Source organism: Pyrus communis, chromosome 17, assembly GCF_041283825.1.
Source record: "Pyrus communis isolate YQ-2024b chromosome 17, ASM4128382v1, whole genome shotgun sequence".
NCBI lineage: Eukaryota > Viridiplantae > Streptophyta > Magnoliopsida > Rosales > Rosaceae > Pyrus > Pyrus communis.
This window is the reverse complement of record NC_142581.1, coordinates 28,397,798-28,421,070: the sequence shown is the minus strand read 5'-3', so window position 1 is coordinate 28,421,070 and position 23,273 is coordinate 28,397,798. Positions and strand designations below refer to the sequence as shown.

The window sequence follows — 23,273 nt, the reverse complement described above, 5'->3', positions numbered from 1 at the left end:
AACAGCTGTGAAATAAAGTAGCAGAGTGTTTGGTAAACTTTTTTGTAAAAGTGCTTTTGAAAAAAAAAAGCAGTATTATAGTGTTTGGTAAACTTTTATGTAAAACAGATGTGAAAAAAAATCAGTTTTTCAAAGCTGGGTTTTGCAACTTCTTGTTTTTGGATTTTTTTACCCAAAACTGTGAAAAAAAACTGAAGCTGAATGTTTACCAAACACAAAAACAGCTTCCAGCTTTTTTTGATACCAATTTTTTTCAGAATCACCTCAGTACCAAACCAGGCCTAACTGTGATGAAGGGGAGCTTTCACATCATTTTTACCCTTTTTCACAAGTCTCTTTTTAATTCTGATCATTAAATTGAATAAAAAAAGAGAGACATAAATGAAAACTTTTTACATATCTCTCGTTATTGGGATGGGACCCTATTCACCTCATCTCTTTGGTGTTTATGAGAGAAGAGGATCCTCCTGACCACGAAATCCGAACTGTTCAAAATTTATCCAACGGTTCCAAACAGAAGGATCCTCTAAAAATTATAATAATTGTAACTGTTGAATTAAAATTGAACGATCCGGATTTTGTGGTCAGGAAGATCCTCATCCTGTGCTCAGGAGAGGATCCTCTTCCGTTTACGAGTTCAAAAAAGAAATGTGTTGGTCCTTTTTCTATGCAAATAGTTACCTTTGATATAGCCCATGAAGTTAGAGTAACAACCGAGGGCAGGATAATGAGTTAGAATTCCATCAGATTTATGTTCTGTTAATGTGAAACTCCAAAGCTGGACTTCAAGGTCGGCCCGGCCTCTCGTTCTTGGTCTCCACGTCTTGATTGTTGTCTAGGACTGGCTTGGATCTGATAACTCACTAGAATCAATTGAAGTAGAATGAAGAATTGAACGTCTACTAGCATTTTTTATTCCAAGTGAAGGTAGAAGATGAATTAGCCGTGTATGAAACTATCCTCAATCCTAGGAGAGATTAGCTTTCTTGTAAGTTGTGGCTAATCCACCTTACATCTTCAGTTAAGCCAAAAATTACAAATAGGCATCCACTTTTATTATTAACATTCCTTGTGGGGAAGGGGATAGTATCAAATAGCATGAAAGAATGCACATCTATAGCATCCAAATTCTGGCAGGCTTCCCTTCATCTCAAATTTAATGGGAATTAAAACACCACAAAAATGAAAACTGCTGGTTTTCGAATTCAATCCATATCCAAAAAGGTTGCAGATCCACCCCAAACCATCACACCACTTGGTAATTCTCTGTTACCAACTGCGTTCTTTGAGAAAACTTGGGAGCGGCTCCACCTTGCAGAGGTATAATGTTCAAAACCTGTGCAAAAAGGATTCAAAGTCACCATCTTCAATTAAATTCTTTCATAATCAACTACCGTAAAGGCTGCTGAAAGCAAGTCAGACGCAGGTGACGGTAAGGGCATAATATCAGGTTCAAAGCAATCCAAGGCCCTAAGTTTTAGTGGTGTGTGAGGCTGTGAATTCTTGGCAGTGTGATGAAAGTTAGAGCATTATATAATACTTCACCGAGTCTAGAAGTAAAACATCCACAAAGGTATCAAAGTAGTTATACTCATCGCACGGGTTTTTAAGTCCATAAAAAATGAGGTAAGTATAAGACAATGGAATCAACTAAGTATTTGCACTTATAGCATGGGCTCTTAAATCCACCAAAATGAGAAAAATATAATAGCACAAGGATCTTCATCAAGAAAAGGGATATTCAAAGTCCAGCAGTTGTACCTTCAGGTCACTGAATGTCTCGGTGGCAGCGAAGCGAACAGAAATGGGGAAAAATACAGATGGGTCTGCTGGGGGAACAACAAACTCCATTGATCCACTGCCAAGTATTCAAGAAGGATAATGATTCCATCAACATTAGTTCACAAAGAATATGTAACGACCAAAAAGAATCAGTCCAGCATTTACAGACCTGCGGTTTGAGTTATCTACAAGAAGTATGGACCACTCCAACGTTGAATTCCTTGCATCGTATCTGCAATGCAATTGTGATATCAAATTTAAGCAATATAAATTCCACCGGAGCATAGAATGTTCAAATCGTTCTGCTCCAGGAGGAATACTATCCTGTCACATGGAAGCAGGGGCATTTGGCATTGTTTCCAGGTCAATTCCATTTTGGTATCTGTTCCCAAAATCTATACAAAAGGATTACGTACGTGAAAAAATACAAACGTCCATGAAATCACAAGCATATACATGTGCTTAATCTGATGTAGCAACCAGAAAAGAACCCCTCTACATTCACACTTAACATTCACAGCGGATACTTTTGTACAGGTAAGATAATAACCGCATTTCAGTTATGTATAGCTGTAATTCTAGGTCCCAAGAGCGGAGTAGGCAAGAAAAATAAGATGAATTTTCTTACCTCCATTCCCCTTCAATCTGGTTTACACGTGGAGCCTCTCTCGCAGCAGGAAGAGGTACAGAGATAACAACATTTCTCAGATCAAACATCTCTGAAGCCTCATACTCAATGTTGACATAAGTTTCATTCCCAGAAACGGTGGGCCAACAGTTGACTGCAACAAAGATGGATTGATATATAATGATCAGGACACACGAGATGAATCATACACCAGGATGATGAAACAAGTGAACTCACTTGTCAGGGGCACCATTGACTCATCTGCAGTCTGCATTCTCCATCTCAAAAGACCAACACCTCCTGCATCACCAGTTTGACCAGTGGGAAAAGGCCTAGAAGTATCCTTTAGGCCTAGAATGTTATTATTGGAGAATAGCTCTTTGTTCATGTTAGGGTGTGTTTTGAAAAGGATGCCAGGATTTCCACCAGTTTCAATCTGAAAAATAAGACAAAATACATTTCAACGACACAAAACATTGGACCCACTTCTAAAAACTTATTAAGCACAGCCATAAACAGAACACCACTAAAGATTTACCACAAATCAGAATGAGTTTCAAATGACAACATTCTAAAAAGGCGTATCTCTATAAGTCTCCAATGGCAAGGATATCTGTGAGGTTTCCATCAGATTCATAGGAAACCTAGCATTCAAATAAGGCACTTGCCAGATGTGTCACTTAAACACATGACACATTACTATGAGTGCTGAAACGTTATGACCTAGATTGTGCGATTGTACCCATAGTAATATATGAGGCATAGTGATGAAATACCTGGACTTGGATATATGCATCTTCCTGGTTAAGAATTTGCAGAGATAATGTCCCCTGAACATCAAAGTTGCTCAATCCACCATCACGTTTAAGTGTTACGTTAAGTTTCTCTTCAACATTCAAAGTGACAGGATCAGTTAGAGGCGGGGCAGCTGATTTAGATTGGCCTACTTTTGGCTGTACATCTTCAAGAATCACCTCTCCCTCTGCTTTCAAGGACTCTAAAAATTGGTTGGTCCTTTGAGATTTTCCCAGCTGCATACCCAAACCCTTTGGAGGAGCAGTAGCAGATGAAGGTGGACGACCTGAGGATGAAAGATAATGCAGCAGAATAATCAGAAAAAGCTACAGAGAACTGTAGCCTTCAACTCCTAATCCTTCTAGGGAAAAGCTAAAGTCCAAATTAACAAGGAAATTGAAATCCTATTTGGAAAGGGAAATCCTAAAACAGAAAACCAAATAGGAAAAAGGAAAACTAACTTCAATCCTATTGCTAGTGGGATGAATAAATCGTAATCAAGTTTGGTTTGGTTGTCCTACATCAGAAGTGTACATGGTGAAATTATACAAATGAGAAAAACAGGATGCATAAGGTACAATGGTGGCCAATAGCAACCTTGCACATTATGTGCTTATAATGTTTTCTTAAACAGAACAAGACGAGCTTTACCAATTGTAGCATTTTAATTATCATCAGGGAACTAGTTCATAAAGTTAATGCATATCATAATCAAACAGGAACCAGATCACATACTACACACCACCATCACCACTATCATTGATTTCAGAATGTATTGCACAATTCAGGCATACAAACAATCACAAACCTTTAGTCTTTGTGGAAAATGAGTCGATATCAGTGCTCAATCCGAAACCAGAACCACTTCCAAAGCCACTTCCACTACTGGATATGCTCATCTCACTAAATGCACTATCAATTTTTCCAGATCCCATTGACTGTAAAGACATAAATCCGCCTTTATCAGCTCTGCCCCTGTCAATCTGTAGAACATATCACAATATTATCAAACAGGAGGCTTACAAGACTAGATAATTATGCAAAGCACTAAACTAGTAAGGGAACCATGACATGACCCTAAACAAATACCTTGCTTTTGTCAATCTCACTAGCCTTCCGTTTCATAACATCCTTGGTCTCGTTTATCTTGCTCTGCATCACAAGCTTGTGCAGTTTCTCTTCATGACTCTCCATTTCACAGTACTGCTTCACCTGTGCAACAGTCACATTTTCCTTGTGCCCAAGAGAGATTACTTCATCAAAAGCAAAAATCAGCTCAAAAGCTGTCCTGCATATACCCTCTTCATCTAGGGACATAGCGTATTCAGGTGCCTAAAAACAATTAAGGAATCAATTCAGCAGTTCTTTCCAACATTTAACACAAATATCCAGAATAGGAAAAGGCATAGCTCAAAAACGACTTATGGCCCAATTTTACCAGGACCATGGTATATTCTGGAAACACAATACACTCCTATGTCCAGTACAGGTTACATCCCTGTAAATTTTTGCCAATGGGATTGCCATGCACATTGTACTTGTTACTTGGGTTGCTTGGGCATAACTTGAAGGAACATCCATGCATGCATAAAAGCATAAGCACTATACAAGCACATAGATGGGTAAAAGATATCGTACATACTTTGGCCCAAGTTCAAGATTTATACTTTGGACATGTTCACTCCTTTTTCATCACACGTATCATGGCATGTTTAGAGACCAGTTTTGAAGAACAAGATCTCCAAGTACCATGTGTTGGGATATGAGATATAGATCACCGTTCCCACATGTAGTTGGAGAATATGTTAAAATGAAGGCATCAGCAAATGAATCAAAACAAAAAATGGATCTAGATCGATGCAAACATGTTTTAACATTCACGATTATGGAAACAAATTAATAATTCTACAAAACCAGTAATGATTCATGGATCCAAGAAGGTAAGTCACCAAAGGAAGATGAAAATAATCATATGCCAAAGAAAAAAGGATACAAGTTTAGAGAGTAGCCGCAGAGTCTCCAAATCTTCCAATATGTTGCTCTGCTTGTTTGTAACAAGTACCAAGAACAAAGCTTCTATAGGCTGGTAAACATAGCGGACATTTTCTGTCTCAACATAAGTATGTTGTTTGCCAGTGCCTACCAACTTAGGGAAAGCCGCAAGAAGACCCTCAATTCTTATACGAGACATATCCACAAATTGTCTAGAAACAAGCACTGCACAATAAAAGACAAAAATCAATTATAGACTAACTGTAACAACTCCAATGATATGCGCCATTTTAACAATTTATTTACTAGCAAGTCAGATTAAAGAGAAAGCAAGTGAACGGATCACTGACAGCTCCTTATATAGTTAAAAATTAAGTAGGCTTTACTGTGTAGCTAAAGTATAAGAATGCAAATGTTATAACAACTCAGCCAAAAGCAAAAGAAATGGATCATTGGCAGCTCCTGCTACAGATAGAAACTATATATCCGTGAAAACGTCTTCTAAACATTAAGCAGGATCTACTGACTACATAATCAAGTAATATGAATGCACATGTTATAACAGCTCAGCCAAAAGTACAACCATTTTAAAACAGAAGATAAAAGCCTGAATACCCATCATTCCTGCAACATCCCAACCTAGCTCCTCTAAGGAGAGATCCAAAGAAACCCGTTGTCTCAATCCATAACCAAGATGGTACTAAAGCCTAGTGAATCACAATGAAACAAAAAGACCACTGCTAACGTCTGGTTTAATTTACAGCACTTGGGCATGAGACACAACTTAGACCACTTTATGGGTGCATCAAATCCCCAATTCAATCAGTGTCATTCTTAGATTTAATCAATCCACATTTGTTAGAGTTCCTCGTGTGAACTAGGAATAGACAAAAAAAAGGGCAAGAATTGTTCTTTTGAAGCACCAGCCATTCACAGGAGAATTAAAAAAAAACTGTACAGAACTCACCTTTCCCAGACTTGCTTATAATGGAAGCGGCAAGCACAACCTGAATTACAAATAGAGGGGGGAAATGAGAAGATAAATTCCAAGAAAGCAAAAATTTATTAGGCCAACACTCTTAAGTTGTTTATACATTTTAATGATGCAATGTATTACAAAATTAGTCCCAGAAATTAAACTCATATATAAGTTTCAGCATCTTCAGTTGTATTTCCAGAATTGATTTTCATGTTGAGTGGGTCAAATGTATGCACAATACTAATGTCAATTACCAAAGATGTACTATCATTATCACACTAAGATCATCACTCTAAAAAATTAATTGGAAAACTGAGAAGAAAAGCTGAATATATTACCATCTTGATTAACTCGGCGGTTATCAACAGCCACCAACTCAAAGGCAGCAAAAAAGATTGCAGGGCACACCTTAAATATGAAAATCTCATGAATGTCAGAAAATTAAGAAATAAAATAATCACAAGCAACCAAAATTAACCACAAGTATGAAACAGTACGAAACAAAGCATCGTGATCTCCCACAATTTTTGAACACGTGCATGAGTGCAAACAGAACTCAGTACCAAATAAGACACTAAATATGTGAACATTCGGAATCAGTAGCTCAACTATACGAATCAAAGGCTCGAATCCCAACTAGGTTGCATGGGATCTAGTCCCTGCAGCATCGAATTATTTATAAACAACAGAATTGAGAAGCAATTTTCCCACAACAAACTGAACTTTTCCAAAATCCAACTATTCTTAAGCTTTGTTAATCCGATCCAACAAATTAGACCTCCACACATTTCGCAACGTTTCACAGCTCCTAAACCTTGACGAAGCGAGACTATCAGATGGCATAGCAAAATTAAGGAAGTATTGAAAGAAAATTCGCAATTGAAATTGTATCTCAGCAAATCACGCAATGTAAAAGATGCAGGAAAAAATCAAACTAAAAGATCAACCTAAGATATACACCCTAATCACCATAATCTCAAGCGACGCAGTAGAAACCCTAAACTTCCCACACCGATTGCTCGCCGATAAAACGCAAGAAAAATGAAGAGATGGAAAGCATTTGAAAACCATAGATCTGGAGTGCAAAGCAATTAATGTAAACAAAATACACCAACATACAAAATCAAGGTAGTGAGATCTAACCTCTCACCGGCGGAGAAGAAGAAGACGGGGAGGAGGAGGAGGAGGAGGAGAAAGTGAGGAAGGCGATTCTGCAATGCAGGCAGTAGCAGAGAAATATAAGTTCGAATCCCGGCCAATCAGATTAAACATCGTGGCAAATGGCAACAAACGTTTTAATTTACTTTGGATTTAAGTTTTCTTTTGGGTCAATAGAGTCCAAGCCCAAAAATGAAAAGCCCAAAGGCAACATCACACTTATTTCTCCCTTGTACATGTCTGTACACGCTATGCACATATTTTCTATCGTGACCGTCTGATTGATGTGGACGGTGGATATCAATGGAGTTACATTTGAAATCGAAATACACCATGTCTGAAGCTATGTGATGATGTCCTGAGCTAAACACAGCATAATTAAATAAAAAGAAAACATTGATAACGGTTTTGACTCGTAACAGAAACGCACCAAAACACAATGGCGGAGCCAGAGTTCTTTGTGAGAGAGGGCCCTTCACATATGCATTAAGGAAAAAATATTGAACTCATAACATAAGCAATTGAAGTAATCTTCACAAAACTGAAAGACTCATTAAATTTAATACAAATAGAAGCAAACGAAGTGTATAACACAAATAAGTGGAAGGTAGAAAGAAGGGTAACCAATAAAAAAAATTGAAATTATAGGAAGAAAATATAAATAAATTTGGTTTGAATCGTGTGACAAAAAAAAGGATGGCAAAGGGGAGAGTTGCAAATAATAGTTGATTAGGTTATTTTAGAAATAATATTAAAGTCGATTTCAAAACCCAATACCTGAGTTTCACTAAATCACAAAGACAAAACAAACAAAATTGTTAAAAAAAATATAACGACATCGTTCGACTCAACTTCTTAACGAGGATTAAACTTCTTTCGGAGGACAATTCATCTGCTTCATGTCTTAGGGTTCTACCATTCTAGGCTCAAGGCCAAAAATTTCTTACACTATAAAACCACTCTGGTTCCTTATTGACTCGGTCCATAAACACACGATAATTACCAAATAGGATTTTATAGAATAAAACTATGAGCGTGGTTAGTTGAGATCGAACTCTCACACCAAAATACAAAGACATAATTACTTTCCTTGGTCGATCATCCATTGAAAAACTCGACTAAGCACACATGCGTGGAAATTCAAGAAAAGAGCAAGTTGCAACCAATAAGCGAGTAGTGTACATTTCATTACTTAGGAAAAGTGAGTTGCAGATTTTACTGGAATACAAAAGAAACGATAATCGTATGTTTTAGTCAAAGCTTCCCAAGAAAATTCAAGAGGATTGACATCTCAACTCTGAGACCCCATATGAAACGTGTTACCATTTCATGGCACTTATGACATGGCAAACCTACGTGTATTGGAACCTTTTAGAATAACAACCCCACCCACATACATTTCTTTTATTTTCCCACAAGTATACATTTTTCCGACGTAATTCTAAAAGGGCAAGTAAATTCCATGCATGCAATTAACCGTGTATATTTTTGTAGTTTGTCTCCCTTGCAAACTTCAGCAAATTTTGCGGCAATTTAAAGTTGATTCGTAAATGAAAACGAAATAACAAATGAAAGCGAATTGATACAGACAAGTCAATATGGCGTAACACCAACAATTTAATATTGATACGGAAATTAATGTTCAACCGTGAGTTGTAAGAGAGTTATGAAGAGTTTGAGAGTCTCTTTAGTATTTTTCTTAATTTTTATACAGGAATGCTAAGGAGACTCTCTTAAAAATGAGATTCTCCATGAACTATCCGCCACCTCTTGTTATTAGCAAAATTCTTGAGTCAACATTGTAAAACATTGTGCAAAAAAAAAATTAAAACGCGAAGAATCCCACTTTAAAAAAGCTCATTTAACATTTCTCATAAAATTGAAATTATTCAACGTAATAGTTATGACAAAGAGAGATAAAAACGGTTAATATTTTTGCAAGCAGCCCCTAGTATAGGTTACAAATGCGTGATGCTTCTAAACTATTCCTTAACCAATATATAGAGAACAAAAAAAGAGTGAAGAGTTGTAATTGATTCTTCGCTTAAATTCTTTTAAACTTCACTTAGTTGGACCACGCAAACATTGTGTATGTGATGCTCTTCCATCATTTTTCAACTAATTTTTACCATTTTAAATTCTTTAGTATTTAATTGTCTATATTCAAATTTTTATCATTTTAAATAGCAAAAATGCTAATGAGCTTTTCTCAAAAAAAAAAAAATGAAGTATTTATAAATGTTTTATCATCTCATAATTTTAACATAATATTTTATAATATTAACATAAAAATTTAGATTAAATTATGACGCTATAGAGAATTCAACGCACTTTATGAGAATAGCCTTACCATTTGTCTTTAATTAGACGTTGTGTCTGTCATGCTTCTGGATTATTCTTTCTATTAATTAACCACTTTGGTATAACCATCTTTGTTGTATCTCTTAGTAAACTAACCCCTCATGTGAATCTTAACCCAGCAAATATGGAAAATAAATAAATAGGCCTTCTGGCATCTTCTACTCCACGGTCCAGAGTCCCTCTCCAGAACTTTCCCAAAACAACCACTCACCGTAGGATCCATCCAGATGGACACGTGTATGGCATCAACCTCATAACCACATTTTACTGAATTTTCCACAAATTTCGCTCAAATTTCATTTCATTGATTCTCACCCTTATTTAAACCCACTGCCACCCCCAACACCGAACTACCAACAAGAACACAGATCCACGACGACGTCCTACTCTCCGCCTTTCCTCTCTCTCTCTCTCTCTCTCTCTCTCTCTCTCTCTCTGCGTTCAGCTAGTTTTTCTCTCTATATTTCCGAGGATCAAGGCCTTCCTCTGTAAAAACCCTAGTTCCCTTCTCCCTTGGACACGTAATTTCTCATGGCTCCCGAACTCGTCCCCATCAACGTCCTGAAATCGGGTTTCACCTCTCCCGTCACCATGCCTAGTCGGGTATACGTGACCTTCTTGGCCGGAAACGGCGACTACGTGAAGGGCGTCGTCGGGTTGGCCAAGGGTTTGAGGAAGGTAAAAACGGCGTACCCGTTGGTCGTTGCGGTCTTGCCCGACGTCCCGGAGGATCACCGTCGCATTCTTGAATCTCAGGGTTGCATAGTCCGTGAGATCGAACCCGTTTACCCGCCCGAGAACCAGACCCAGTTCGCCATGGCATATTACGTCATCAACTATTCGAAGCTGCGCATTTGGGAGGTACGTTCTTCTCGCTTTGCTTACGTGGAGAAAATTTTCATTGCGGTGGAAGACAAACTGCTACATCACATCACGTATTTTTATATGATTAGTAGGAAATTTTATTTTTTAAATTATTAATGTTTTAATACATAAATCTTATTATTTATACATATATGTGGTGTATCATTGTGTGTCGGGTATATTAAAAAATTTCTTGACCTTTGTTATGCGTGCTTTTTGTTACACGTGGAATTTGGGTTGCTGTGGGTCTTACCCGTGGCAGTCTATGTTGGAAGCCAATAGAACTTTTATTTCTTGTTTTTCCTGGGGAAACTGTTCGAATCAAACTTTTTGTGGTAGAAGATTGTAAATTTTAATTGCTGAACTTTTTGATTAATATGCAGTTTGTGGAGTACGAGAAAATGATATACTTGGACGGGGACATCGAGGTGTACGACAATATAGACCACCTCTTTGACTTGCCAGATGGACATTTCTACGCAGTCATGGACTGTTTCTGCGAGAAAACCTGGAGCCACACGCCGCAATACCAAATCGGGTACTGCCAGCAGTGCCCGGAGAAGGTCCAGTGGCCCACATCGGAGCTGGGCCCGCCTCCGTCGCCGTACTTCAACGCGGGCATGTTCGTGTTCGAGCCCGGCCTCGAGACCTACCATGACCTGTTGAGGACTCTCAGAGTGACCCCTCCGACCCCGTTTGCAGAACAGGACTTCTTAAACATGTATTTCCGGAAAATATACAAGCCAATTCCTTTGGTATACAATTTGGTCCTCGCCATGCTTTGGCGTCACCCGGAGAATGTGGAGCTAGACAAAGTCAAAGTCGTCCATTATTGTGCAGCAGTAAGTATTACTTAAATTTTAATTAATAATTAACATATATAGACAGATCACATTTTCTTTAGGGTTTGATTAATATACGCTGATTGTTACAGGGATCGAAGCCGTGGAGGTATACAGGGAAGGAGGAGAACATGCAGAGGGAGGACATCAAGATGCTGGTGAAGAAATGGTGGGACATATACAACGACGAGTGGTTGGATTACAAGAAGATGGCGGGAGGAGCAGGGGCAGGAGGAGTTGTGGCTCCAGAAGCAGCTTCAGGTGGTGAAGGGGTGAACATGCAGCCGTTCATTGACGCTCTGTCGGGAGCTGCGGTCCAGTACGTGACAGCCCCGTCAGCGGCCTAGGCGATTTAGAGCATTCATTCATCTACGGGGTAGACAAGAGAGAGTCGAAGTACTCAGATGAATGAAATTCCGATGCTTGTTAGAGTGCATCGGGGGAAGGGGGAATATGAGTTAAGCTTTTGATTTTTTATTTGTATTTTCTTTTGGTTTGGTAGATGAACCTGCTTAAATGACAAGGTTTGACGTGTGCTGGTGGTGTAATATGTTGTATGAAAGAGAGAAAAAAAAGCCATTTATGTAATCATCCTCTTATGGAGAGGGAGCAAATGGTGAATTGATGAAAAATATATGTTTATTAGTAGGACTAATCAATTTGTTCTGTTCTTGTCTGCACTTGGTGGCCATGGTAATTAACAGGCTCATTAAGAAATCAACACAATTGCCTTTTTTGTTACCCCATTCTAGTAGTGATTCAAACCAGGATAAATTTTGAAGTATGGCAATGTAAATAAGAGAAAATCAAACGTCTTTCGGGCTTTATAGGTAATTAAGGTTGAACAATTTTGATGTGATTAGTAGCGAGCAATTGGTCGAGGACTCTAATATCATTTCTCTGTAGCAAAGCTCCGTTCAATCTTGTGTTTTAGGTTTGTATATGTGTGCTACTTGCTTTTCTCTTGACTGCGGATATTCACAGTGTTATGGTTTGAGGAGTCGGAAGTCATTCACCGGGGGCGGAGTCAAAAGTGGATCAGAATGCTGCCGGTACTACCTCGACAATTTTTTAATGAGTTAAAATTTCGATTTTCAAAGGTTTTTCAAGGGATTAGGGTTCCAACCCGAGGGAGAGTGACAAAGTAGGCGAGAGAGTTAGTTCTCCTAGAGTTTAGCCTTTTTCATATGGTACTGGTGGTTGTTGACAAGCTTGAATTTTGCTTCCATCCATGTGCAATTTTTGTGTTCTCGTTAGCCATTTTTATTAGGATGTTTTCTTTGTCAATTAACAAGGCTTTGAATTAAGGAAGTGAATTGAAAAGTCAACACCATCATCATCGAGCAAACAAATATTAGAATCGGATAAAAAATCTAGAGAAGCAAATTAGTGGCTGAAAAGATAACCGGACAATTGATGAGAGAGGGATTTGCGAGCGTGTTGTAGAGTTGGCGGTGTTGCAACGTTTTGTTTTTTCAACATTTGTGAAAGGTGCTTCCTAACCCAAAATCTCAACTCTAACACTATAATTCTTGATTTACTACATGAAGACCGTAACTCTTAATAAGTTCGTGCAGGACATTTTTTTTCCTTTGTCTACGTTGAAATCCTCGTAAGATTCTTTATCCAGGATTATCCTCTTTTATTTGTGTATCATACTTTTTACATAAAAAAAAAAGCCTATTTATTCTCTTAATATCGATAAAGAGTGAATCTTCTTGAACAACTGTGCGAGGAACATCTTGCCAAATTCTTTGAATGCTTAAATTTGAAAGATTTAGTTTTTGTAAAAGGTAATACTAGGGAGATGAAATTTTTAAATCAAATTTTGTAATCAAATGATGTGGTTGTTGATGATTGGATTATTAATTAAACATTTATTAATCTGCTTATTTTTTATTGGTGACATATCATTTAATTTGCAAATTTGATATTCCTAACATTATCTACGACGGATGGTAAATAGCCTAGCGCTGTAGCGCATCTACCACCATTGCCATGACCATTGATGACGTACGAGGCGTTTGGGAAACATTCTCAACTATGTCAACTCGTATCGCGTCGATGAGCAACGCATTCAAGTATATTATCCGCATCTCTTCCACCTAAGCCTCATGATCCATAAATTCAGGCATTTGAAATTTAATCCAACGACTATAAACATAGAGCATTATTAAAAGTTATAATAACTTTAGCCGTTAGATCAAATTTCAAGGGTCCGGATTTATGGCACATGAGGATTAGGTGGAAGGGATCATCTTAGGATCCCTTTCCATTATAAAAGAATGTGTTATCCACACTTATTTTCTACTTCTTACAGACCCTCATAATGCATCCCGGACCTGAGGCGTTATCCGATACGCGTGCCACCCAAATGATCTTATTACGAACGATATTACTGCTTAAGCTACACTGACTGAGAGAGGGATTACAGTTTTGGATTATGACGCGGTTACGGTTCAATCACTCGAGCCGTTCTAACGCAAGGAAAGAATAAACATTTGGGCACAGCCCCTACATAAATTATCATAGTCAGGGATTTTGGATCCTGTTTATAACTTTAAATCAGAGGGTAAACACCACTTCCCAAATGCATTCTGATAAACAGCTACGACATGAATTTTGAGTAAGCGAGAGATAACGAGGGGGGATCATCTTCCACTTCCATAATCTCCGTCAAAGTAAATATAAACAAATCGATAACAGCTATTTCATTTCACAAAACAAAGCTATTATGTTAATACCGTTCGAAAAATTGAGAGAATTATTCTTAACTACATGTAAAAAAGGCACTGTTTGCAAAAGAAAACACAAATATGGTAAAAACAGGAACTTAAGAGCGGAGCAAATGCAGAACACCAGGACCCATAAATGTCAACTTGATAGTACAGAAGAATGGGCGCTACACAGAATTCAAGTCAAGCCATCTATGCCTGCAAAATGTAATATCAGAAAACCAAAGTCAGAAACGGAAACCATAATGAACAATTGAGTTATTCAGAATGTATGAGAGCATGAGTCCACCTTGTTTGCAATATTGTTTGAGAGCCAGTCAAGACCCTCGTACAGTCCTTCACCAGAAGTGGCGCATGTGCTCTGGATATACCTGCAAGGGATAGTTTACAAAGTTTGTTTCAAGGAGGGGCGTAGGTGTGAGTGAGTTTGTGAGAAATAGAAGCTACATTCGGTTTTACCAGTGGCGTTGACGGAGGGAGTGAAGGCCAAGCTTATCAGTTATTTCAGCAGCATTCATGGCATTTGGAAGATCTTGCTTGTTTGCAAATACAAGAAGCACAGCCTCCCTCAACTCATCCTGCCCAATACAATAATAAAAGGTTAACAATCAAAATAAAAAGGATATGACTATATAGCAATAATAGTACACAAGTTTTCAATGTGCTATATTTCACCCCTCTCTTTATCATCAGCATAACAAGTTCCAAAGCTTATGCATACCTCATTCAACATTCTATGAAGCTCATCTCTGGCTTCCACCACACGGTCACGATCGTTGCTGTCAACCACAAAGATAAGTCCTTGTGTGTTTTGGAAGTAATGCCTCCACAAAGGTCGGATCTGGAAAGACAATACAAAGAATCCCAGATTCAACAAAGCGAAAAGCTGGCAGCTATAAAGACATTTAACTGATAATGAGAAATGATGTTGACTATAGAATTAGTACAGTATGCGACTTGTAAACCACATAATGGCATCATCGAAACAATCCTGATGAACAAGCTTTAGTTGGCCATTATTCTGAAAAAGAACAGTCACGGAGGACATGTACGTCCCAAAATTGATAAACAGAACAAAGGAAAAGCCATCCTCAAAAGAATAAGTGTGTCCTGAGCCTGACCCCATTGTTGTTTAAACGATGAGCTTATAGGATGGCAGGCAAATGGTGTGAGTTGAGTGGATTCATTGACTGGTCGATTGGAAAGGAAGGTTAGGATTAGGAGCTCTAACTAATATACATTAAACATTTGACCTCGATCCATGAAAGTGGAGATCATAAACTTCATGTTGGGCACAGCACAAACTTGCTGAGTTGCTATAATTTTCCACAATCTAATTTTTGATCAGGCAAACTCAACTACGTAAATCAGATGCAGGAATGAACATTTACCAGTACCAAATTGCATAACCGAAAGAAGTAACAATTTCGAAAATAAGGAAGTTGAAAAAAGCGTCCATACCTTGTCCTGACCCCCGACATCCCACACAGTAAAGCTGATGTTCTTGTATTCCACAGTCTCCACATTGAATCCTAACCCGATAATTCACCATAAATCAGAGCAATTAATAACTAATACAATGTTAAAACGATAAATAAAACCGAAATTGAGTGATGAATCAAGATCAAGGAGCAAATGGGTTATGCAAGTGATTGACATACCAATGGTGGGAATGGTGGTGACGATCTCGCCGAGCTTGAGCTTGTAGAGGATGGTGGTCTTACCAGCCGCATCGAGACCCACCATCAGAATACGCATCTCCTTCTTCGCAAACAGACGGCTGAACAGCTTCGTGAATGAAAGCCCCATTTTCGAACCTTCAAAATTTGATCAAAAATCCAACCCAAAATATCAAATATTTATATATCAATCAGCATTCACATTCACAATGAGGGTCTAAATCTTATAAATTTCATCACAAATTCGGGCAAAACTCGAGATCGGAAAACGAAAAAGTCGGAAAATTCGAGATCGGATCAAATCGCGAAAATTCAAGCAAATGGGCACAAAATAAACGAAAAAGTAACAAAGCAATAGATCTGAGAAGAAGAAGAACAAGGAAGGGTAAAGTTGGAGTTACCTGAGGAAGATGGAGAAATTGAAGAGGGAGAGAGAGCAGATCTGCTCTCTAAGAAGAGGGGGAGGAGCTGTCCTTCGCAGCGACACGCACGCTATATTTCACGTTATATGTGGAAGGAAGGATCTATCTCTGCATTTATAGATGGGGCGGAGGGAAGGGCACCGACCGCACCAAATTTTTATTTATATTTTTTTTACGTTTTAATTTTTAAAAATTTGATTAGAAGAAGGAATACAATTTTCAAAGCAGTTGGTAGTTGTCGTTTGATTTGTTGTTAGCCTCCAAACAACGCTAGGCTTTATGATATCCTTGATTTATCAACGGGGAGGGAAGAAGGGTATCAATCATTATTATTAAATAGGGATGGATATATTTCGGTTTGAATTGATTGCATTTAATTTATTGTTGAAAGCGAATCAATTACAACAGAACTATGTGGTTCAATTTATTTTGAATGGTCTAAGTTGATTTGGTTCGGTTATTTGGTTTAATTTTTCTTTTGCATTTTTTTCAACTTTGTTAGTCCAACTACGACAATAAAATTCTGTAACTTTTTACATGTTTTTTTTCTGTAGCACATTGAAAACTTTGTTAGTCCACTAGCTGGTCCCTTTCACACCTCATTGAACATTGCAAGACTCATCTTCTCATTTTTGTGTATTTGTATAACATAGATCACAGCTAATAATTTGAAGGATTCTTTCTTATTCCTCTCATCATCTCTCGCTCAATTCGTCTCCATATTTGTGCATTGAGTGGCTAAGCTAAACCCCTTTAGCAGCTCAACCGCAATCTACCTTCCAACATTGTTGTTGATCGTCAGCAATTCCGGTTAGCCGAGCTGAAGCTTCTGATTCTTCATCTGCTGGTATTCTTGAGCAGATTCTTACCTTGCTGCCCGGAGTTTATGAGCGGTTTGATTGGACTGATGAGCCAGATCGCATGGCTAAGTAAGCGTGTTGATTTTATAGTTATCAGGCTTGAGATATTCAGAAGATCATTGGCATTCGGCCCCCTCTGGTCGTAGATTTGTGTTTGTTAACTTCCTTGCAGAAACCCATTTGCATAATAAATTGGCTCACAAGTAAAAGAAGCTTACATAGACTGTATATCATACTTCAAGATAAAGAGAAGTTTCCGATATGCCTCTGAAAAAAAGATAGAAGCTACCTGACTAGTATTACACCTTATTTTACTCTGCCATCACCGCATAGACTCCAAAAATAAAAGACAAAGCACTAATCTTCTAAGATCTAATGGTCAAGGGGGGAATATTGGATGGGGGGTCGATTAGAGTGGTACTCATTAAGTTCTGTCAAATGTCACTTAGTTGAGAACCGAAATGGGCCATGCAGCTCAAGCAGAGGAAGAGGACACGTCAGACCGCCCTCCTGTCATCTTCTCTGCCTTCTCTCCACGCTCCCCTGAAAATGACATATACAAGACAAAAACTTTAGGCAAATCCTAGAGAGCAATCATCAATGGGAAACAAACAACTGGATAGATCATCTTAAACTTGAATCATTTGGCGAGTAAAATGTTACCAGTGCGAACTCTTATGACATCTGAGACTGGCACCACTGCAAAAGATACAAAAACTCATTAGAAAGTTGACGAAACCTCACTGGAGAGGCCAGAAAATGATACGTTCCTTGAGTTTTAAGTTTTACATGTAACTAGCATAGTGATTGCAGAATACGGAGTATAAAGATTTCTGGCAAATGATCAGTGTTGTCAAAAAATAGCTACTTGTCCTACCGACCTGACTTTAAAGTACTTCACTAAAACTTTTAGACGACTGTAGTATCTCACATCGCAAACCAGATATATAATGTAAACTAACAAATCTGATCCTCCCTAATTCTGGATGGGTATGTGGATCTCTTAGAACATCTATAGGTGACAAAGTGGAAAGGTGCAAAGCCATCAAACAATTCTGTATACGTTAAAAATTGTCTGAAAATAAGCTAACTTATATAGGTGTTATAGTTTGAATTCAGTTTACATAATGGTCAACGCAATTTAATAATTATATATGTTAAAGAAATCGATATTAACATGTTAAAGTAACAATTATTCATTCAAATTTTATTTTAACCTGATTACGTGCTTACTGTAGACTATATCTTTGTAGTTTCAAAATTAACAAGTTTAGAGACTTACCAAAAATCTTGCCATCGCCGATTTCTCCGGTCCTGGCTGCCTCAATTATTGTGTCAACCACAGCTTCAACCTAAGAAGTGATCAGAGCAGGATTCAATCGGTGATTTTCAACCCCTCATCCCTGAGCATCAATATCACAAACAGAACGTATTATAGAACTAAAATTATCACTCACACTCTTCATACCTGGTCTTTGCTCACTACAATCTCCATTTTAATCTTAGCGACAAAATTGTCTTCAGAAAATTCAGAGCCTAACAAAGTAATAAAAAAAAAGAAGAAATTATGAAATGACAATAGAAGAAAAGAGTAGGATGATAAATAAGTTACAGTAGATATAATGGCTGGGGAGTGTTCCAAAAAATCTGCTAGATTTAATTAAAATGAAGAGAAAATATCGATGCCAAAGCAAGAACATACCACCCTCCCTCTCTGTTGAACCACCTTGAGCACCAAAGCCTCGAACATCAGATACAGTAACACCACGAATTCCAATTTTCAGCAGAGCCTTCGGTTTCCACAAAGGATGGAAACAAAAAGATTAGTGCTTATGCTTTTATCTCAAGGAGCTCTAGAAAAATGACACAGGAAAACATTGAAGACACCAGAACCCAAAGTAGTGCTTATGCTATTATCTCAAGGAGCTAACAACAATACTGTACATTAGTAAAAATGTGAAAACGTGCAACCAAAAAGAAAGGATAAAATCAGGTACAATTCTTACCCAAATATAGACTATAACCCGATTTTCTTACAATAAATTCATTAAATACGAACCACAGGAAACATCTCAATTCTTCAATTTCTAGTGGTCGCTTTGCTTCTACATTTCTTTTAGGAAGCAAACAACGTTACATAGTGCACCACAGACAACTCCACTGGCATGGCATCCCAGGCCCCAACGGATGCCTCATGGATGTAATGAATTGAAAGGAGAGAAGTGGCAAAAAATTTCGAGAATAGCATGAGTATTATTACAAGACCAATGCTATCTTGCCTTGACTATGGTCAAGGCAATGCATACAGAGAGGAGTCAGAAACTTGCCCAGCAAGTTACTGATAAGTACTAAGTGAGGGCAGTTATCATTAAATTCCAGAACTGAATAGTGTAGTAGTACAATTAACAACTGCCAATTGATCTTTTGAAATGTCACTCTACTAGAATTTCATTAACCTTCAAGTTTTATCGGGTTTGAGCTCCAATCTAAATCCGTTATGATTGTGTTCGATATATGCAAATGGATTTGAGTGTGTAAAAAGGATTAAAGCCAACTGCAGAAGAAGACGGGATGGTGCTTCGATAACTACACAGACTTAGAAACACAGAGCTATTCTTCCTATTATCTAGTAAGCAACATTTGAAACATCATTTTATTGCTTTCCTGATTTTGTTATACTAATGCAACGCCAATCAGATATGCAGTAAGCTGTGTTTAAGGTTCAACAGTTCTTACCGAAGAAACTCGCCAGGGCCTAGCTCGTCCCATAATCATAACAGAGATTAAGAAATAATTAGATATAATCAAAACCCATAACCCCATATATTCCACACACAAAAATAATAGGAAAAAACACAGCAGACATGCAGAGCTATAAACAATCAACCTAAACAAAATTAACAACCAACAACGCAGACAAGAACAGAAGGGTGAATTGTTTCCGCACCTCAGAATCGCTTCGACTTTGTAAAATTTGGAGTCTGGGACATAACCTACGAGCAACCAACAACAATACAGAGTCAGAAGCCATGCCAACATTTAAAATTTAAAATCTGAGATACCAAAATCATAATTTGAATGAAATCTGGATGAACATTCAAACCCATGACCTATTTTTCCAGAAAAATGGGAGAAAGACGAACCAGAAGAACTCTGTGCTCGTACGACGGGAAAAATGGACGCATTTCTTGCGTGCTTTAGAGCGACATTGGGCTGACGGAACCGAAATTCTGCGAGCCTGGTGCGGATCGAGCTCGAACCCAGAAGCGGAAGCTCGTTGAGGTGGCAATGGAAGGGGCTAAGCAGGCCTGCATTCCCAATTGTAGCCATGTTTGTCAACCGTTATGTAAAAAGCAGACCAAAAGCTTCAGCGACGGTGAACCCAGTTTGGGTACCAAGTCTACCCACGACCGAGGCCGTGAAAGTTTAAAGCTTTAAAAACGACGCGTGAAAGATTCTTCATGCAATTGCAGCTTGGGCTTGGACTCTTGGAGTTGGAATATCATAAGGGCTCACTGTCGCCTCAAAAGCCCATCAAAGCCCAACTGGATCCAGTAGTGTTGGAATTTATGTGCCGGACGGTTGGTGGAAGACTTTCAATCTCCAGAGCAATGGCTGCAGGTGGAGGTGAAGGGATGGAAGAGTATGTGTACAGAATCAGCACTGCTGCGGAGTGGGGAGAGTTGCAGAGCTCTGGCTCTATTTTTGGTGGAGAGCTGGACAAGAAATCTGGGTTCATTCATCTTAGCAACCTCAATCAGGTCACTCTCTCTCTGTCTCTTCAAATACACACACACACACACACACACACACACACATATATATATATATATATATATATATCAGTCCTATTTGCCAATTTGATTATATTTACCCTTTGCATCGATTAAACCTTAGACATAGTCCAACTGAAAGAAATTCTGGGTGGCAAATGGGTTGCCCTGGTGGATAGAGGTCAACCGAGTGCGTTCCGGGTTCCAACTCTCCACCTCCCTTTTAGTCGAAGTTAGATTAGAATTATCGCTTGTAATAAAAGTAAAACAAAATTATGGGTGATGAATTGCGTTTAATTTATTTATTGATGCCATAAAATGGTTCAATTTTTTCAGGTAAAGTCGACATTGCAGAATTTTTTCGTGAATACTAAGGTGGATCTTTACTTGCTTCAAATTGACACCAATAAGGTACATAGATATGAGCATCCATTTTGGTTATACTCTAACTTCGATTTCTATGGTTCGTTTGGATGAGGGACTTTAAAGTTCCACGCAACTTACGTTAAATTTGGTAGGCATGCACTACAAAAGTTGGATTGGGGGACTTCCAAATAACACGTTGAAAGTCGTTCGTCTAGTGTCTTTGTAGTTTATTTGTGGTGTTTTGGTAGTAGCTTTGTAGTGCTTGAGTAGTTCATTGGTAGTCTTCTTGTAGTACCTTTTTAATAATCGTGTCTAAAGTTCCATATGACTTTAAAATCCCCCGTCAGAATGCACTACCGAAATCAAAATGAGCTATAGCTATTCCTATATACGGAGACCTAATATTGCAACTGCACCTGCCCCATGGTTCTGCCTATTTTTGGAATGAGAAGTTAAAAATGGATACCACTATTCTGCGGATTAAAAGAAAGGAAGCTTAGGAAGGTAATATGCACTATTGAATGAAGGGAATCGAAAGAAGCATGGATTTCAGATACTAACTTCGTCAGAGTTGCTTGGAGGCGTTGTTCATTAGAACAGACTTCTTATACTATGTTTGGTTTACATAGAGGAACAAGACATGGTAAAATTACCCTGAAACATTTTGAAACAAATATCATTAGGGCCAGAAGGTAGCTGATGATGAATCTATAAGATTTTTTTTCCTGCACTTACACCTTGGAATGATCTCTCAGTCTCAGTCTTGCTCATGAGCTTCTTGGACTAGCTGGGTGGGATTCCTGGCGACTTTTGTTAACCAAAGAGATGGCAGTACTTGAATCTACCTTCCGAAAATCCATGTTTTGCTAGCTCATGGCACATGTAGCTCCCCTAAAGTATACAAAGACTTCATGAATAGAAAGTTAGAAACCTAGACTGAATGAGAAACCCCTCGATCTCTCCCCATCCTACGGTCCTACTGTTCTGTGACGTCCACCACCTGCATTTTCTTGGTTTCCTATTGAACAGCCATGGGTATTGAGCCTTTCTTTCCATTTGTTTATATAAGTACCAACATGAAGATCACACTCAAAGTTCGTTGGCATTGTTTTCTTTTTTGTCTTCATACCTTGTAGTCTTAGTATTTAGATGAATTTTCTCTGTTTGTGTTGTTGCAGCTAGGTGAAGGGTTAGTATATGAAGTTGTTGATGGTTCCAATAGCTTCCCTCATTTCTATGGTCCATCTCGAAGTTTCATACCTCTTCCCCTTGATGCTGTTACAAAAGCACAGAAGCTGCATCTGTCGGGCGGCCAATTCAGTTGCAGTATGCTGGAACGAGTCGCTTAAGCTTTGGTTTGGTATTCTTTCATCTCAGCTTTACGTTGTGTGGAATAGGAGATATTAACAGCTCCCAACTCTCAACTGCTGCAGTTGTTATGTCCTTAAAGTATTTTGTGTTCTTTATGAAAGATATAGCATTTTCGATTTTCTTCTCTTTGCCTTCTTCACTCTCGTTCAATTCTTTGTGCAATTTTCTTCAGATTTATTTAATTTTGCAAGATTTTGTTTGATTTTCTGCGAGTTGTTCATACAAGCTTTTATTGTATTTTCTTCTACTTCGTGGTTTTTGAATGTGCTTGGTCGTTTTGTGTACTTCAGGTGCATAAACAATTTTGTGTTTATTGAGTAGGTTCAATATTTACAGTTTGTCAAAATAGAACTAGATTATTGTTGAAAATTTTACTTTTGCAGAACTAATTTACTATTTAACCCACCTGGCATTAAATTTTTTGAATTATTCTTACACGCATTTGATCTCTTAATTCAACTATTATGTCACTCAACATTGTTACTTTCATTAACAAGTCACACAAGTTTTTGTCATCAACTACACTTTCAATAGTTATTAGTTAAAGATCAATAATTATGATATCTAATACATCTTATTTGTCATGACACGACTTTTTACGGTATGTACTGATAAGAATACACTATTATCTTGAAGATCACCACTTTTTTTTTTTTTTACTTCGTC

The 23,273-nt window shown here is 38.1% G+C and overlaps 5 protein-coding genes across 8 annotated transcripts; 2 read left to right on the top strand and 3 right to left on the bottom strand.

Moving 5' to 3' along the window:
* Positions 1–1,033: 1,033 nt before the first annotated feature.
* Positions 1,034–7,463, bottom strand: LOC137708477 (coatomer subunit delta). 2 transcript variants are annotated; one of them, XM_068447560.2, is made up of 12 exons: positions 7,327–7,463; positions 6,515–6,584; positions 6,165–6,204; positions 5,199–5,422; positions 4,295–4,537; positions 4,014–4,188; positions 3,187–3,491; positions 2,648–2,846; positions 2,411–2,564; positions 1,952–2,014; positions 1,762–1,858; positions 1,034–1,336 (listed from the first exon to the last, which is right to left on the bottom strand). In XM_068447560.2, exons 1-12 carry the CDS (start codon positions 7,446–7,448, stop codon positions 1,247–1,249), a joined length of 1,782 nt encoding a protein of 593 aa, XP_068303661.2. In that variant the 5' UTR covers positions 7,449–7,463; the 3' UTR covers positions 1,034–1,246. The 2 variants fall into 2 exon arrangements, with proteins under 2 accessions (XP_068303661.2, XP_088545333.1); XM_088689207.1 differs by having other exon boundaries at positions 7,320–7,461.
* A 2,581-nt stretch (positions 7,464–10,044) lies between these two features.
* LOC137749545 (galactinol synthase 1) lies at positions 10,045–12,056 on the top strand. Its single transcript, XM_068489651.2, has 3 exons — positions 10,045–10,556; positions 10,943–11,401; positions 11,494–12,056. The coding sequence occupies exons 1-3, from the start codon at positions 10,227–10,229 to the stop codon at positions 11,746–11,748; spliced, it is 1,044 nt and encodes a 347-aa protein (XP_068345752.2). The 5' UTR covers positions 10,045–10,226; the 3' UTR covers positions 11,749–12,056.
* Positions 12,057–14,089: 2,033 nt separating this feature from the next.
* Positions 14,090–16,503, bottom strand: LOC137749546 (ADP-ribosylation factor 2). Of its 2 annotated transcripts, XM_068489654.2 has the most exons (7): positions 16,217–16,503; positions 15,798–15,953; positions 15,598–15,668; positions 14,858–14,977; positions 14,596–14,714; positions 14,426–14,507; positions 14,090–14,334 (listed from the first exon to the last, which is right to left on the bottom strand). In XM_068489654.2, exons 2-7 carry the CDS (start codon positions 15,943–15,945, stop codon positions 14,329–14,331), a joined length of 546 nt encoding a protein of 181 aa, XP_068345755.1. In that variant the 5' UTR covers positions 15,946–15,953; positions 16,217–16,503; the 3' UTR covers positions 14,090–14,328. The 2 variants fall into 2 exon arrangements, with proteins under 2 accessions (XP_068345755.1, XP_068345754.2); XM_068489653.2 differs by lacking the exon at positions 14,090–14,334 and having other exon boundaries at positions 14,362–14,507; positions 16,217–16,358.
* Positions 16,504–17,263: 760 nt separating this feature from the next.
* LOC137749547 (nitrogen regulatory protein P-II homolog) lies at positions 17,264–20,534 on the bottom strand. 2 transcript variants are annotated; one of them, XM_068489655.2, is made up of 8 exons: positions 20,208–20,534; positions 20,045–20,090; positions 19,834–19,852; positions 18,800–18,887; positions 18,566–18,633; positions 18,380–18,449; positions 17,761–17,796; positions 17,264–17,640 (listed from the first exon to the last, which is right to left on the bottom strand). In XM_068489655.2, exons 1-8 carry the CDS (start codon positions 20,425–20,427, stop codon positions 17,573–17,575), a joined length of 615 nt encoding a protein of 204 aa, XP_068345756.2. In that variant the 5' UTR covers positions 20,428–20,534; the 3' UTR covers positions 17,264–17,572. The 2 variants fall into 2 exon arrangements, with proteins under 2 accessions (XP_068345756.2, XP_068345757.2); XM_068489656.2 differs by having other exon boundaries at positions 20,241–20,532.
* A 151-nt stretch (positions 20,535–20,685) lies between these two features.
* On the top strand, positions 20,686–22,732 carry LOC137749548 (uncharacterized). The gene is made up of 3 exons (XM_068489657.2): positions 20,686–20,858; positions 21,207–21,281; positions 22,415–22,732. The coding sequence occupies exons 1-3, from the start codon at positions 20,709–20,711 to the stop codon at positions 22,583–22,585; spliced, it is 396 nt and encodes a 131-aa protein (XP_068345758.2). The 5' UTR covers positions 20,686–20,708; the 3' UTR covers positions 22,586–22,732.
* Positions 22,733–23,273: the final 541 nt, after the last annotated feature.

Coding starts and splice junctions, on each gene's coding strand:
- LOC137708477 (XM_068447560.2), bottom strand. CDS start 7,448: ATGTTTAATCTGATTGGCCGGGATTCGAACTTATATTTCTCTGCTACT. Junction 6,585..7,326: donor CGTCTTCTTCTTCTCCGCCG/GTGAGAGGTTAG, acceptor TTCATATTTAAG/GTGTGCCCTGCAATCTTTTT. Junction 4,538..5,198: donor TGCGGCTACTCTCTAAACTT/GTATCCTTTTTT, acceptor AATTGTTTTTAG/GCACCTGAATACGCTATGTC.
- LOC137749545 (XM_068489651.2), top strand. CDS start 10,227: ATGGCTCCCGAACTCGTCCCCATCAACGTCCTGAAATCGGGTTTCACC. Junction 10,557..10,942: donor CGAAGCTGCGCATTTGGGAG/GTACGTTCTTCT, acceptor ATTAATATGCAG/TTTGTGGAGTACGAGAAAAT. Junction 11,402..11,493: donor TCGTCCATTATTGTGCAGCA/GTAAGTATTACT, acceptor TGATTGTTACAG/GGATCGAAGCCGTGGAGGTA.
- LOC137749546 (XM_068489653.2), bottom strand. CDS start 15,945: ATGGGGCTTTCATTCACGAAGCTGTTCAGCCGTCTGTTTGCGAAGAAG. Junction 14,715..14,857: donor TTCATAGAATGTTGAATGAG/GTATGCATAAGC, acceptor TGTATTGGGCAG/GATGAGTTGAGGGAGGCTGT. Junction 14,508..14,595: donor TCCCTCCGTCAACGCCACTG/GTAAAACCGAAT, acceptor TATCCCTTGCAG/GTATATCCAGAGCACATGCG.
- LOC137749547 (XM_068489655.2), bottom strand. CDS start 20,427: ATGGCTACAATTGGGAATGCAGGCCTGCTTAGCCCCTTCCATTGCCAC. Junction 18,634..18,799: donor TTCAACAGAGAGGGAGGGTG/GTATGTTCTTGC, acceptor TTACTTTGTTAG/GCTCTGAATTTTCTGAAGAC. Junction 18,450..18,565: donor TTGTAGTGAGCAAAGACCAG/GTATGAAGAGTG, acceptor ATCACTTCTTAG/GTTGAAGCTGTGGTTGACAC.
- LOC137749548 (XM_068489657.2), top strand. CDS start 20,709: ATGGCTGCAGGTGGAGGTGAAGGGATGGAAGAGTATGTGTACAGAATC. Junction 20,859..21,206: donor ATCTTAGCAACCTCAATCAG/GTCACTCTCTCT, acceptor CAATTTTTTCAG/GTAAAGTCGACATTGCAGAA. Junction 21,282..22,414: donor TTCAAATTGACACCAATAAG/GTACATAGATAT, acceptor GTGTTGTTGCAG/CTAGGTGAAGGGTTAGTATA.